The 17132-nt window shown below is 37.0% G+C and overlaps 1 protein-coding gene across 2 annotated transcripts in view; it reads right to left on the bottom strand.

Annotated features, from left to right (window-relative positions):
- Unc-13-4a (BAI1 associated protein 3) overlaps positions 1-17132 on the bottom strand; it is a 169870-nt gene that overhangs the window by 90781 nt on the left and 61957 nt on the right. For both annotated transcript variants that reach the window (XM_076789507.1, XM_076789506.1), the window contains exons 2-3: positions 10075-10718; positions 8846-9093 (exon numbers count right to left, since the gene is read on the bottom strand). In XM_076789507.1, the coding sequence (XP_076645622.1) occupies positions 8846-9093; positions 10075-10272 (446 nt within the window). In that variant the 5' untranslated portion in view covers positions 10273-10718. The remainder of the gene's footprint in view (positions 1-8845; positions 9094-10074; positions 10719-17132) is intronic.

The following is a 17132-nucleotide window of genomic DNA, read 5'->3' on the forward strand; positions in this document are numbered from 1 at the left end:
ATTGTTGTCTTATATTGTCATGGAGAACCACACCTTAAATTTTCTCCCACCTGTTCTCTATACGTTTAGGCTGTTTTTAGCTGAAAGTTTTTCTGACAAGTTCTTTTGAGTTATCAACGGAACAGTATGTTAGTCAAAATAAATCATTTCTTTTCTTTAAGACATTGTGATTTGTGTACCCACTAACTTATTATAAACACAATTTCAGAGATTTTCTAAATAAAGAAATATTATATCAGACACATTGGCATACAAATTAGCATTTGTATTTACATAACTATCTACATAACGTTCGTATTGTGAACATTATCACTTTTCAATGACATATTTCTATTGACAAACACATCTAGGTCATTCTACACCGATTCGAAAAAAGAACATATAAAACCATCTGTTAGTTTATTAGGTGTGTTAGGTGTATTAATTGATTTATCGGCTCCATTAAAGTGGCCATTAGCCCTCGTAGTGCTGTTTACACGTTTCCATTTCGCCAATCGAATAAGCAGTATTGTATTCGTCCTAATCGTTCCACGTTCGAGTGAAAGTTAAAAATAACGCTCGTAATGGAAGCCCGTACGCGCATCGATCATTACTACCATACTTGGAGCCACGCTGACCGTCGTCAACCTTTATTAGACTGCACCTGCCGCGTTTAATTTTATTTCCGTGGTTGAAGTGGATTGCGTCGAGTATAGTTTGTTTTTCTACGATCAGACGGTAATTTTTCCGTGAGTTGCCACGATGCTCTTCACTAACGATGAGTAACGATAAAAATCCTCCTGGTCAATCTCCGCGCACGAAGAGTATGTTGCAGCGTATTTATTAGGTGTACAAATTCGTGATCGACCCTAACGCTAAATTAATTGTAGTATTTATTTAAATGGTAACTTTTTTCCGGGCAGTACAAATAGTGTACGCGGTTCTTGGGAAATTGTAAAAAAAATTAAAAATATGGAAAAAATGATAAAATTTGTTTTTCAGCCAGTGCAATTTGAAATTTACAGGGAATTCGTTAAAAAAAATGATCAGAAGATATTTATTGCTGACCACGTTTTGAACGTTGTTGAATACACGTGTGTTGACAATAGAAGTTCAATAACTGCCGATGTTCTGGCTCAAACGAGGATTTGAATTTTGCACGCTACAATAAATTTCTTAAACATCCACAATAAATTTTGACAAATAAATATTCTTGGAAATTGCAAAAAAGCCAATCATTGAAATCCGATTAGAGGAGTGACGTTTAAAAATCGAAAATGCCATTTCCATGGAAGTTTATGAGAGAACTTTTTTTTAGGAACTCTCGTTTTATTAAACTTGGTATTATACATTTAAATTCTTTTATTTATACACTAATTACGCAGTATTATTTACGTGGTCATTTTTATTGTTTTGGGGGAATAGGATAAAATTGTAATTTCATATTACTAACCACAATATTATTCGCATAGAAGAAATGATAACGGTAATAGAATTATTGATGCTTTGTGATCAAAACCAAAACCGTGACCGCAACCGTGACCGTAACCACAACCACATTGTAGTCCAACTAAATTGCATAGTTTTCTTATAATTTGCAATACAGCATGCATACATACTAAGCTTAACCAGTATACTAGACTAGGGCACGAGAAACGACGTGTAATCATTTTATTCAACTTTACGCGAATTGTATTAGACCGAATTAAAATCTACCTACTCTATGAAAAGAATTATTAACAAATAAACTTTCAGAAAATACGGCCAATACAGCTTACATTATCGATCACTACTGCTTGTTCTGTTAATAGAACGATAAAAACTCTCTTATAGTGGACAACACTATTATAGCGATTTTTCAAGATTTGAAACCTTTATGACATATAACATGCCCTTACGGTCCGGACGTATTAAAGAAAATATTGGTAAGATGAAATTTCTCAGATGTGATATTTTTTCACCTGACCAACATAAAATCTCTGGAACCGTATGACCGATTTGCTTCAAACGTTAATTGAATTTTCTAGCTACAGTACACTAAAATGTCGAGCAGGATTTTTTAAAATCTGAAATATTTTTTGGGCTATAATTAATTAGGATTAAATTTTCAATGTAAAATGCGACTTTAAAAATTATACGCTACATCTTATATAGGGTGTCCCAAAAATGTTGTACTTCTTTGATAGCGACGATTAGAAGTATTTTTTTCCTTTGCGAAAATGTTCTCCGCAGCTTCGTTAAGGAGTTATTAACGAGAAACGCGGACCAATCATAGCGCGGCTAGAGCTGATGGATTCCGGCTCAGCCAATGCCAACGCCACGCTTAGCGTGACCTGTCTCCGAGTCGCAATCCGGAAGCTATAGCCGTGCTCTGATTGGTCCGTGTTTATCGTTAATAACTCCTGAACGAAGCCGCGGAGAACATTTTCACAAAGGAGAAAATTACTTCAATTGAGCTCGGGAATCGCACTTTTCAAGGAAGTACAATATTTGTAGGACACCTTGTATAATATCTTCTAGTTTGAGGATAAAAACATTTCCATTTCAGACGTTCTTATTTTTAGCCATCCATCGATGTACCAATGCCGTTTAAAAAACAGCGAATAAATTCGTCTTTTTTTATATTTTGTTCTGACAAAATGGAGAATGAAGTTCAGAGTTATATACTAATATCACTGTAAAAAGATCAGATTTCCCCAAAATCTCGCATCCAAGTTCCCATTTCCTTTGTACGTTTTTGGTGGTAACAATTGAGGGCACAAAGGCTAGATACTGTTGAATTTGGAAGTTCATCAATTACGAGACGTCGTCAAAAAGAAAGGAAGGAAGAATCCTACAAGGTTCACGACTCCTTGTGATCTCGTTTACTTCTTAATTAAGGGGGGCGGAGGGGATGGGCAGGATTGCGATCGAGCAAGGCACGAAACGGCAATGATCAGTACGGATCCAAGGGGATGACGTTTTCACTGTCCCCTTGAAACGTTCGCTCGAAGGATCTTCCATCAATCCGTCCTTATCCTCGGAACTTCGGATTCTCATTAGCCGGCATTCTTCGCCTGTATTTATGAAGTCCTTCAGCCTGTCAGACCGGAGACGTTTGATTTATCACCGTTCACGTTGTTCCCGATTTCATCGACCGCCGCATCATCGGCGAAAGCTTCCGACAAATTTAGAAAGAAACATCGAATCCCACCCCCGTGGCTCACGATTCCAATTTATTTTACCGATACCGGCTTCGCTCCCGCTTGTCAGGAAGCATAAAGGGAGCTTCTTTCAGGCGTACGACGTAAATACCTGTTATATACTATTGCACAATACGAATTTTCTTCTCAACGGAAGACGTGTCCCGCTTGGGACTTCGATCGGATGGCATAATGTCCCAGAGTCCTCCCGGTGGAACTAACACGAATCACGTGGAGCTACACCGACTGGCAATTTATTACGATTTTCAATTATACACGGTGTCGCGGAAGCATAGCAAATGTTATTAGGTTGTAACACACGAAATGTCCGATTTTTTAAATTGTAGAATCATGAATTTGAGAAATTGTCAAGTTATATTTCTGTACACGTACTTCAATACGTTAAACTCCAATGTCTATTACAATTTTCCTAGACCGTTAGTGAAAGGGTCAAATTTAAAGAGAAATATATTAGTACGAGCTGTTCATTTTGAATTATTATCTATGTTACAACAAGAGCATTAGGGAATTGAGAATAAAGCTAATATTTTATGTATATTTTTGTTAAAGTTTGCTTTTCATTGTAAAAGCTCTTTTTATTCTAAAGAGTTAATTTCAAGATTCAAATGAATTAGATATTTTCAATTATAATTATAATATAATATTTTCAAATATATTATTAGATAATTTTCAAAATCATATAAAAAAAGGTAGTTATGTTTACGGAGAAATTGTCGTGTGGCACTGATTTATTTATATATGAATGCTTCAAGGACATCTGAAGGTCATTCGAGCTTCATAAGAGGAGTCTATATTATTTTTAAACGCAGACAGAAGTAGCATACCGAGGGGAGTTCAATCACGCGACGGTTCAACGAGTCCAATCCTGTTGTAAGGTTTTATTGGAGTTTGTGGTCAGGCTATTAATTAGTGATATCTTTATTCCATTGATATTACTAATGAATACAATTAAAATGTTTGCCTAAGTGAACATATTAAAAGCTTGCCATTTTCAACCATAATAATTAGATGACATTTAAATCGTCATCGAGAAAGATCATTCAAAACTGTCATATCACATTAAACAACTGTATTGTGATATAGTATATTAATATAATTTAAAATCTGGTAAGTTCATGGTTATGAACTTTCATATTGAACTGTTAAACGTAATATTCTTTTATATGTCCAATATCTTTTCAAATGGACAACATGGATAGTGAAAATGTCTCTGCAAATTTTCATATTTATTTTATTAATCGGATGCAATGTACAGAAGAGGTATATGGAAAAGGTAAAAAAATAGCGGTTTTTGATTTTTTTAACTATGTGCTCTCAATTTGAAAAATCGGAAAAAATTATATGTTAACAACCAAAACGAAATACTAAAACTGAAAAAATATAAACTTAGTATCTCATAACTTCTACAAGAAATCGGCATTTCAAAAGTATTTTATTTTTTAAAATTCGGTTTCGAAGTTAGAAATTCTGAAAAAATTCATAGATCTGCATTCTAATTATTTTCCATTACTACCTCCCATGTCGACATATAGGGTTCAAAATTGAGACAAAGTATTTTCTTCGGATAAGCAATCGAATAGTCACTCGCAAATTCAATTTGGTTTGGGGGCACTTACAACCTCTTCGTCCGGTTATACCCTTCAAAAAATGGTGTACGTTATGTACACATACATAAAATATATTGTACATTGCAGTTATATGGTACAAAGTGATCTCATTCCCGTTCAATTTACAGTGTGATTTATAATTTCAAGCCATTAGTACACTTCTCGGCATCTACCATGTATAATCTACATGCAGATGAAGATAATAACTACTTTAAAAAATGATCAGTTTGAAACCAATGTACAAATAGGAAGATGAAGGAATAATGATCTTTAATAAATACTGGACGAAGGAATTGTGGTAATCTTTATAGCAATATTAAGCTAGTGCGGCAGTCAAATGCCAGTGCGATATATATCTCACATTTATTTTACATTTAATCCTCTGTTCGCGTGAGCAAAACTCGTAAATTACGCTATTATCTTATCCTCCCACCGAGAATTAATTATTTATTTATGCCTCCTTCTTTATCGTGTTGTTGGATTAATTTCTATTTTATAATTTCTTTGTTTCTCTTTGCACATAATTAAAAATGACTTACTTGGTAATCTGTTTTAGACATTGTATTCGAGACAAGTGTAGACAGTTTAAAATATTAGAAAAGTTTTGTAATTTATTACACAAGGTCAGATTATTAGGGGCGATGTACTTCATTGCAGATGGCTATGAAAAATATCAAAAAGTTTAAATGATCGATAGATGTAAAAATTTTAACAAATTTTTAGCTAGCTTGGACTAGAATGCAATGATTAATGACTGCTATATTTTATTAATGACTGCGATTATAATCCCTGATTAGTAATTGCTACATTTCGGTGTAAACATTAAATTTCGATATGGTAAAAATGTTTGAAAATTGATTTGACCGAAACCATGTTGAGCTGGCCGAAGCTTGAAACACATGGATTATTGCCGTATCAGGTAGAATTATACCTATGGATGAAGTTTCGCCTACATGAAACTAATCGAATTACCGGGAACTGCGGTCACTCGAAACTTATCGAACAGAAATTGCCTAAATACTCAAACAGTTCTGTTTACGCAATTAGGAAGTTGTATTGGTCGTAATTAATCGACATGTTTTGAAAACTACCGAATTATAGCGTGATAAACAAATTCTAATCTAAGCTAACTCGGAGCTGTATAATATTCTTCTGAACCCAGAGAAAAAATTTCTAAATTATACTATATGTGCGCTTAGAAAAAATAATTTTTTTTTAGATATTTATTCGTTTTTCAGAGTAGGTCAAATGTAAACTTTCCGAATGACTTTATAAATATTTTCTTAAAAACATACAGTTCAATTTCAAATAAAATATACAATACCATTAAATAAACGAAAAGTCATTTTATGGAAATGTTATTATATGGATCTATCAAGCGAAAACAATTGTGGGAATATGCTCTTCTATTGTTGTATATATGTTCATGTAAAGTGTAAAGCAACTCACAGTAACGAGGTATGAACACCATTACTGACGTGATACTTTTTCCGCTATTCCATTATTTCTATTTTCGCAATCAGTTTCTTTGAAACTCAAGCTCGAATAACACAAACTCATAAATAGTAATAATAAATAACGGTTCAAGCGTCGAACACAGATTCCTCAATTGTATACTTTAAATGCTGTAATACTGCTGCCAGTTAATTAAAGTGACCTTAGATAAACGGGATTAGTATGGTTAATTGGAGAGCTTAGAGAAACTTGGAGACAAACAGATTAAACTATCAATGTGTGGTCTGGAGCAGGGAAACACTTGCTTTTCGCAAACATTACTCAAGATTAATTGAGGTTATATTCGAATTACTTATTACCTTAAGAAGTAGTCTTTCCCGATATCTTCAAGCGATTAAAGTTTAATTTACACAAATGAAATGGATGCAATGCACTTGAATCACAAGGTTACTGAAACGTTCTATTGCTTTTCACGAGTTTTACGAATGGCTTACAATTAGTTAGCTCGAGAATCGGCAGATTACACAGATTTCAACTGGATATTCAAGATTGGAGGTACGTCACTATACCAATGATACTAACATACCTATTTTGGTGCGTAGATTGCACATATGCACTCTTTTAAAAAAGTGGATGAAGAATCAATAAGAAAAACTATAAGAGAAATAAAATTTCTATCAACATATGCATTTGCTTCAAATTGTTAAAGATTCCCAATTTTTTTAAAACATATTCGCATGTTCGAAAAATCTGAAAAATACACACTAACAATGACGATGAGACACAACTAACACAATAATATAAACGTGGCACTCTGAAAGCTTCAGTATAAAATCGGTAATTTTATGGTTCCGGATTTTTTTAAAACTCGATTTTGCAATAAAAAATTCTGAAATAATTCACTGTTGTGTATGCTATTAGACAGAATGTTAAAAATTTAAGCATAAATTTAGCATAATTCATTAAATCGTGATCATCCTGTAACTATCCTTGTGGTATGGGTACCGACTTGAAACTTGTCACTGAATGGTGTGACCAAAAATCAATTTGGTTTGTGGGCACTTTTAACCATCTTATCCGGCTATACCCTTTAATCAGAAAAATCTGACGAACATAATGGTAAAAGTTTCATAAAATATCAATTACAAATTGCCACTTCTTGGCAATCCAGCATCTGAGCCTTCAAACGGTATATCTCGTGGTAGAAGGTGACATTTTTCTCACACATATCAAGACATTCCTGTAGTATTCTTCTAATTAAGTAATCATTTCGGTCCATTGATTTCCTTATAATTATATCATTGTCCTCGTACTATCTACCTAGTCTTCCGAATAATGACAGGAACACGATTAATGACCAACGAGGGGGAAGTAATATAGAACTGGGACACCAATCAATGAGACCATCGGAAGACGGTATCCGCTGTCGTCTATAATCAAGTTGCTAGTCTCAAACGGTGCAACTATACGAAAGCAATATTACGTGGCAGAAGCTAACGATACGTCGGAGAAATAGACCTAACGAGGGTATAACTAGAAGTTTGCTTGAGATTAAAATGCAATGGTAGTAGGAGACCGATACGTCATATAGCGTCGTGCGAACCATTCTATATTTAAATTAGGTTCCTTTCTCCATCAGTTCTAAAAATATTCGAAATACTGTACTGTAGTGTAGGCGAAAATCCTTGTTAAGCCAGGATCATAAAGGCAGCTTCTGCTGATGGTCTCATTGAATTTATTAGCCCATCATAGTAGAGCCTCCCATATCCGCTGATAGGGAGAAACAAGTGTTCGGATAGCAGAATAATCACTTTTCTGATATTAAACTTCATTTATTTTTATTTAGAATCAAGGGAGTTTATAATTTCTATAGTATTTAATGGCCCCATATCTTTTTAGTTGCTCAATCACATGAATTTTTCAACGTGTAGAAGTACCGTCTCTACTCGATAAATGTCCCAAATATCTAGCCGATAATTGTCCCTGCCAGACCCGTGTTTTGGACAATTATCGAATAGACACTGTACTGTGTTGAATTACATTCTTATTGTGCCTGAAACCATCGAAGTAATACTTCAAGCGCGCTCGACTGTTCCGATGTGAGCAGGTGATCAGTTATCTTCCTGATCGTTACCTTCAGTTGCAATTAAGATATCTAAAATCAGGTTGCACGGCTATATTCCTTATTGCAAAATACATAAGTTTACCATTTGAATTTTATAGTAGAAGATAGAAATTTAATAGTTCCCGAGCTATTCCACCAGATATGGTTCGGAGCCCTTTTTAGGGCTGTTTTCATCCCTTGAATATGAACGATGACCTAATATGACCTAGTGTCTAATATTTTTGCAAGATCTACGTCCTCCCAAAGTTTCATTAGGATGTCATTTCGGTATCGTAAATTAAACTAAGGTATCGCTAAGCTCGAGTCATTAAGTGGCAGGAGAAGAATGGGTCGTGGAAATTTATGTGTAACAGATTTGGCAAATTGAGTACTACTGTTTCCAATGGCTCGTTCGTAGGATCGGTCGTTTCAAGTCGAAGTCTCCGCATTCTACCGTGTAATAATGCGGCGGGGTGCACGCAGAAAGTCTGACTTGCCTAGATGTAGCCTGTATGTCGACTTCCGGCCAAGAGGGTCTCCTTCGACAGAACATCAAAGGCGGTCGATCGGAGGAACCGGTTGCCCTCCGAAAAGAACCGACTCTGCGCGGCGACGTGCTGCCCGATGCACTTCCTGTCGCGGGATGCACCGTCAGTCCTGAAGAGGAAGTGCACTCGAGGGTTCGTCTACGCGTCGACAATGAGCGTCCATGGGAGGACGGCGTAGTGCCTGGAGGTGGTACTACCTGAAATAGTAAACAGACCCATCAAGTTCGGTATAATTATCTTCCTACCCGAGGAAGTTCCTATCCGAAGGGATTAAGGCGGATTCTCGGTTTCAGTTCCCACGAGCATTGCGCGTTTTATGACGTTGCATGGTTCAAATAAACAAGGACAGACGTAATTACTCGCACGCTCACCGAGATACTGAAACTTGTCGAAGGCCGGGACTTTAATGGCTCGTTTGGAGTCCAAAGGTCTTCGAACATAACGGTAAGGGCTTCACAGGAATTTTTGGTTTTTCGTAATAACAGTTTGTACTCGATATATGTCCCAAATATCTAGCTGACAAAAGTCCCAGAAATATCCCCACTGCTGCGGGGTACAGTGAATTCTCTATATATGTCGCCGAGGCATGGCCGATGAATGTCGCGGATTATCCCTACTGCCGCGGAGTATACCCCGTGTGGGGCCAAGAAGCTTGAGAGACAGTATAGTATCTCCTGGACGATATATGTCCGTGGCTAGACCCGTGTATTGGACATATATCGAAAAAACACCGTATACCCCGTGAGGGGCGACGAAAAATAATGAAAAGTAAAGAAGTTTTGTTGCTGGATTATTAGTGGTCTCCTCATGTCACACCGATGTACCTGACCCGTATTAATGGACACACTCCTCGGCGACCGAGGTTTGGCAGTGTATCAAAGAATAGTATCTTCTAGCCGATATATGTCTTTGGCCAGACCCGTGTTTTGGACATATAACGAGTACACACTGTGCACTACTCTACAGAATTTAAGGGGTCGATTCGAGGTCGGTTTTTCCACGGTATCCGGTACCAGGCGACACTTAGTGATTTCTTAGAAGCACATAACCAAAGTATAATATTAATTTAAGTTAATTATTATGGAAATGTCGATTATTTTTCGTTTCATTTTGGTTTCCAGTATCGTTAACTTACAATGTCTTAATAAATGGGCTTTATAGAAAAGATGGATAAATACCTTGGGATATCCATGATGAGTGGATTGTTGCGCGGCGTAGGTCGAGTTCGTTGTACCGGTAACACTTCCGGTGGAGCCGCTTCTTCCGGTCGCGCTGGAGGCCGAGTCCTCTCGGTTGAACGAGAACCGTTTTGGGCTGAGGCCCAAGCTCGCGACGCTGTCGCTCACCATCTGTTGCAGCGAGTTCAAGAAGCTCATTGTCAATGTGTGTGTACGTGCGAGTGGTGTGTTGCGGTCACTAGGTAATACACCGTTCGATCCGATCTAAACGTGACTATCGCGTGCGCGAGTGCGAGCAATCGCTAACGTTCTTTTTTTTTCCTATCCTCGAGCCGCTGCGCGGGGACAACTTCGAAGCTTCCACTTCGTGCGAACTTTACACGCATCGATCTCGAAGTAACACGGCGAATTGGCTCGTTGAGACGGGGAGGAAAGCACCTCGACCTCGAGAACTTTCACGGTTCTTTGCGTCACGGTATCGATTCTGCCTCAGAGCCATTTGCAATTTTGTTACTACTTCTTTCTCTTGTTGATCGTCGACGGCCCCCTGTGGGATCTTAAGTCATCGTCCCTCGACCGCTCCCTTAAATCGTTTTCTCTTTGCTCGAGAGACGGGAATCGTTTTCACGCTGCGTCCGCATCATCTGTGAAACAGAACGACTTCGTTAGAGCTGCGCGATAAACGGTTCGTTTCGTGGATGATGTTATTGGGACCAGGAGAGAAGAGTGCCGTCGCAGACGACTTATTTTCAGCTCCCAATAATACTGTTCTACTATTATAAATAAGCGAAATAGTGGCTACGCGGTCGCACATACTACGAAGCGTGCACCATCATCGGAATCATATCATATTTGGTACCATTTTTATTAGAAAAATGCCACAAATATGGCGATGAAAGTCCCATAAAAAAATAACGAAAAATAAAGAAGTTTGAAATTTGGATTAGTAGTGGTCTCACACCGATATACTCGACCCGTATTATGTTTACACTCTTCGTCGACCGAGGCCACTCGAGCTTTGGGGCCCCTCACGGGGTATACTTCACGGCAGTGGGGATAGTTCTGGGACATTTATCGACTGGATATTCGGGACATATATCGAGTGAAGACTGTGCTTGACAGAATAAGTTGACTACAATGGTGCTCTTTTCATCTATTAGTTTTAATTAGAAAATAGTTATGTTTGTTTATTTTTACTGTTGCAAAATTAGACATATGCAACAACCTAGTGGATTATTTTGGCTAGTTATTCTAGTGAGGACAATATCTTGCCCCACCAATTTTGTTTGAAACAAAAGCAGAGTTGTGAAACGAGAGGTTGACAGTAATTAAAGGACGCTTGAAGAATCTCGCACGTTTAATAGGTATCTATTACATTGTAATCTTCCACCAAGTTCACGATAAAACCCATGGAGGCATTTCCGGTTTTTGGGGTTTGTGGACGGTTAGATGGGTCGTGGTGTGCTTTCGGAGGTTTAGCTGAATGGGACTCTGTCCCACCTCAGTTCTATTGTGGTTTCGAGAAACATATTGGTATAATCATGGTTAATCGACTTAACATTGATCGAACTAACAATAAGAGGGATACATTGCAATTTCGTGTAATCTCCGTTGTAATGCCTCGCTGTTCGTTGTTACAGACCGTTACTACTGTGAGTTCAATCCAAAAGCAGAATAAATTATGCTTGTCGGCTCTTAGTATATTTTAACCCTTGGGTTGGTCATTACTCAAAGAAGAAATGACAGTAAAATTCACGATCCGGTCAACAAACTGAAACTGATATGGATATACACCGTCAGCAAAGGAACGAGATCAGGGTTCCTGATTAATGACAAAGTATAAAACCGTGGAGCGTGTAATTGTATGAATTATGTATGTTCTATTTCGGTATACGAGTTTCATTAAACCCTTGCAAACTAATATATTCCTTTATTGTTTGCATAAAGTCCTGGAATCATCATACTGAACGATGACGAATAGCATAAATACTTTTAATGAATTTTTCCGCCTATTTTCGACCCGTTAATTAAAATTGCGCTCCTTCTCTCGCAATTTAATTTCACTTAATAGATTAATTATCGCATGCAAACTGGACATTGCAATGTTACGCAAAACTGCTAATTATAAAAAAATAACTCCCTGTCTGGGAATAAAAAGAAACATTTCCTCTGCTATCATCCGGCATTACTTAATAGTAAAATAAAGTGTGAATTATTATTATATTTACTATAAGTAAATAGTGCGAATTATTCGATTCCGATCAAAGAGATTCGAAATAATTGAATCTGTTGACAGGGTTACACTTTCTTCGATTTTTATACGGGCTGATTCGTCTGTGTATCTTTCAATTCGCAGCTGCGCCGTTATTTCCAAAAGATAGATTGACGTGTTCGAATAGATTAAAAAAGATTCACGATATTCAGCTGAATGCTGTCCACCCTCTATTCCGATACGCTTGAGCTTGATCTAGGTGAAATGCGTTTAATCGACTACGCGATAGAGAACTGCAGTGTCACCACGATTGCAAGAATTTATTGATTTGTACGTCGACAAATACATATGCTACTTCAATTATACACGAAGCATAAACCAATTTCCCAGCAAGGCACACGAAAACTAACATTCGACGCTAAAAGAGAAACAAATCGGATGGACGGAAACTTGAAATGAAACTAATACTCATCACGATGCCCCCTAAAAACTAAATCACATTACGTTTACATGTCAATCTTTAAACATCACTATTCTCTCCAATTTACAATAGTCAAAACGTTTTACTATTTTCAAAACGTTTTCCATCGGTAATCAGTAGTCACTAGAACAAAAGTTCAGCTCTTCACTTGTCAATAAATATGACAGAAATAACTAATGCGACAAAAAATCAGTTTCTCAAAATATCGATAAACAGGTGCTATTAAAAATTCATTTCTGCAGTGATAGATAGCTTTTGCTTATGGTCTGTGAACTGTTAAAGGATTGAAAAAATAAGTAACACCAAAAATCATAATTTCTCAGTAATTTTGTGAAGTAAATTTCTTTGGGTTTACCTCATTATTGCGGTCGTGAAGTGGAAGAACAACATGTTAATGAAAGAAAGTTGTTGAATATTTTTACAGAGTTTCAGTCACCGCTACAACCATGTCGAAAACAGTTGTTGAAGTGCGAATGGCTGCCCGAGGACCTGCGTGTGAATTGGGTTGCACGCCAGAAGAGGAGTGGGGAACGAGCGATAGCAAGAATGGAATGACTACGCAGCACGCTTATGTGGCAGAGTCCTCAGATGAGGAGAGGTAGCACGAATTGAGGGGAATACAGTTATCCTCTTTCTGCCAGTACTGGATTAGTCATATGTACGGATGGCATGAACTGCTACTTTTGGATCACTTGTGATTCGATGACATGTGTTCCCGATCACGGTGATTTTTCACAGTGATTCGTGATCGCTTCTGATTGGAGGAGAGCATAACTGTTCTTTGCGCAAATTACAGAGACATAACCTGTATGTTCTATATTAACGAAATCAAAACAAAATTGCGTGTTACATCAGCTAGATCGCATAAAGTAAAGGAATAGTGAATAAATGAATAAATGAATGACTACGAATAGTAAGCGTAAGTTTAATTTCAAATTTCTTTACACTTAATTCTATAAAACATAAATATAACTCTGTTACAAAATAATATAGACAGAATATAAATACATAAAAACTTAGCATAAATAATGGAAAAACGAAAAATGAGCAAAACTGTATACTATGTAAAATACACTAAAGATATGTAATATAAAAACAAAACAGTAGAATAATGTTTATGTATAAATAATGTCAGAACAATAGTGAAATATTTTAATAGTATTTAATACTTTAACCACATCTTTTATCATAAATCTTCATTAGAGGCTCAGATGACGAAGTGATTAAACGTGAACTTTATTTACTTATTTTTTCAAAAAATGTTTGCATGTCATCTAGTAAACTAATCATACTAACTTGTCACAAAATATCAACTCATTTGGTCCAATTTTTAAAAAGTTATTCTGTTTAAAAATGAAAAAATTACAAACAAAAATTATACACTTTTATCAGGTCGAACACCCTGTATATGTACGCTGTATATACAGGGTGAGTCACCTAACGTTTGCACCTCAAATATCTTTGTTGTTTCTAAAGATACGTAAAATATGGTAAGGACAAAGTTGAATGGTACAATGGGGCTGACACGATGCCATAAAAAATTTTGTTTTTATGTCATTTTTTTAGAGATATCAAGGTCACCTTGACTTTTTTACATGGAACCACCCTTTTTTAAACACCTACAATGATAGTCACTTTCATTAGGAATGCAGTGACTATATTATTCCAAGGTCATTCAAGGTCAAGGACAGAAAAAACGTATGAAACTAAAATATGGAAACAGAATACCTGTATTTTATAAATGTATAATTGGGCCATGATTAGTGAATGTTGCTTCGTCCGTAAACAAGACATTAGAAAAAAATGAATGATTTTGAAGCAATCCCCATTGAAAAAAGTTAATTCTATTTTGAAAATCATTCCCGTGCAATTCTTGATGGAGCGATATGTGGAACGGATGAAATTTATGTCGGGAGAGAATTCGGGCCTGCACTGCATTTTGTCTACATTCACAGTAAATCGTGATCATATCACACTTTTCAGTCATTGAATGACGGAATCGCATTTGGAAACATACTGATAGTAAATAAGAATGCTGAATAACAATAACATTGAAGGACCTTAGTATGTTTACTTTAACTACGACCATACTATGTTTACTATTTACTACAAGTCTCAACCGTGATAAACGTATTCTGCTTTCATATTCTAAATCTTATACGTTTTCTCTGTCTGTGACCTTGAATGACCTTGGAATAATTATTGTCACTGAATTCCTAATGAAAGGAACTATCATTGTACGTCTTTAAAAAAGAGTGGTTCCATTTAAAAAAGTGAAGGTCATCTTGATATCTCTAAAAAAATGACATAAAAACAAAATTTTTTTGGCCTCCATTGTACCATTCAACTTTGTCCTTACCATATTTTACGTATCTTTAGAAACAACAAAGATATTTGAAATGCAAACGTTAGGTGACTCAACCTGTATATATTGTGGACTTGTGGAAACTTCCTCTCGCGTTATTTCTTTACCTATTCTAAGCTGTTGCGTCTGCATAAACTATATGCATATGAGATTCACGGTTCGGCCTAAGCATTACAATTTATATTCAAATTTCCCTCCCTCGCCATTAATCGACTATACGGTACAGTAGCGCTATCAAAACTACGTTTGCGTGGTCACGCAACAAAACTAAAAAATCACAATTACGGCGTGAATGAAGTTAAAATCTTGACCGTGATCGTGATTCTGCGATCGCTGCGATAAATCACGGTTAGTGACTTTGGACGCATCCCTAGTCATATGATAGTGTGACATATGCACGACAGAGACGGAACGCGTCACGTGACAGAGCCGTGGCGGAAGTGTGGGGGGAATAACGTCATAGAAGGGGAAGCTAGAGTGGGGAGACAAGTCTTAATCCGGTGACTATGCGTGCACGTGGCAATAAACCGTTTTCGTCGAGTGAAAAGTTTCCTATATTTATTTCGAACCCGCTCTCTCAAAACGACAGTTACGAATAAAAATGGAGTATTCGAGGCTTGTCTTTAGACGAAAGATCCGTTTCTATTTGAGAACATTGGCATGTTAAAAGTAAATTAAATTAAAATAGCCTTTGTATCAGAAGCTCGCAGGCTAATCGTGCAGAATCGTGAACCGTTCTATGAACATGAGTCAGAGTTCAAGGATCTCCCGGTCTCAGCACGAGCGACAGTCCAGGACCATTTGTCAGGCTTAGAAAACAGCGGGGAACCAATATCATTGAGAAGCAGCAACAGTGTCTGCGATCTTGAAGCGGTATCGATTGATTAAAACGGTTAATTAATCGCTAGGGTGGAGTGTTGTCAGGGGTGTCGACGTACCGCAAGCCGAGATCGTGACAGGCTCGTGCAATCCGGCCCGGTTGCGAAATTGTTGCACGAAGTCTACGGCCAGCTCGTTTACGAAAGCTTAGTTGGGGAAGTGAAAAGAATCCAACCGAGGCTGATGGATCCCGAAGGAAAATCTAACAAGGGAAGTTTTCAAATCCGTAAAGTCAAAAAATTATGAAACTTTGCATACAGGGAGAGTAAGTTATGCCTAATACATCCCTATCTTTTTCGTGCTACTTCTCGCATTAAAGGGGTGAAATCAGCCCTTGAAAAAATTTCAATATTTTCATCTTCGTGAAATATCTGAAGAACAACAAATGATATTGCCATTTTTTGAGAAACGCTTTCTCTCCCACCTCACCTTTTAAAAAATTATTAAACTGTAAATACTGAAATACCTCTGGGCACCCCCTTTCCATATCTGTTAACGATTTTTGTAATACGATTTTTTTTAAATATACAGTGAAACTGGTTATTTGATCGTGGTACGGTTAATGTTAATAATAATAATAAACAAGTTTGTGCTCTGGAAAGCTTGAATTCGTGTGCAGGTACCTGGAATATTACTGCAAAGAAACAAAGGATGAAAAATTATGAAGAAAGAATCTCTCGAAGCGAATGCAATTTACCCTTTCGTTTATTTGTCAGAGTATTCCTGTCAGTCTGTTAAAGAATGATATTATTTTATTCGTCTCGTTAAAAGGTTTCCAAAGGCAAGGCGTACTTCCACAGGCATTACACTACATAAAGGACGTTCTCGTTTGAAGCCGTTGCCTCCTTCGCTTCGTCCCAAACAGCATCCAACAGCTGTCAGCAGTATGAAGCAAAGTTTAACGAGTTTCGTTACACCCTATAAAATATGGCAATCAAGCGAAAAAAATACGTACTGCTCGAGTTTTCATTAAGGGGAACAGGAAGCGTAATCCCACGGAGACCGGGGAACTTCGAGCGAGTCGAGCCGAGAATCGAAACGAACGACGAAATGTAATTTGTTTATTACCGACTTCAAAATACTTGAACGGTGACCAAACTTTAACAGTGCCAACGTCATTA

This window comes from Halictus rubicundus, chromosome 6 (genome assembly GCF_050948215.1).
Source record: "Halictus rubicundus isolate RS-2024b chromosome 6, iyHalRubi1_principal, whole genome shotgun sequence".
Taxonomy (NCBI): domain Eukaryota; kingdom Metazoa; phylum Arthropoda; class Insecta; order Hymenoptera; family Halictidae; genus Halictus; species Halictus rubicundus.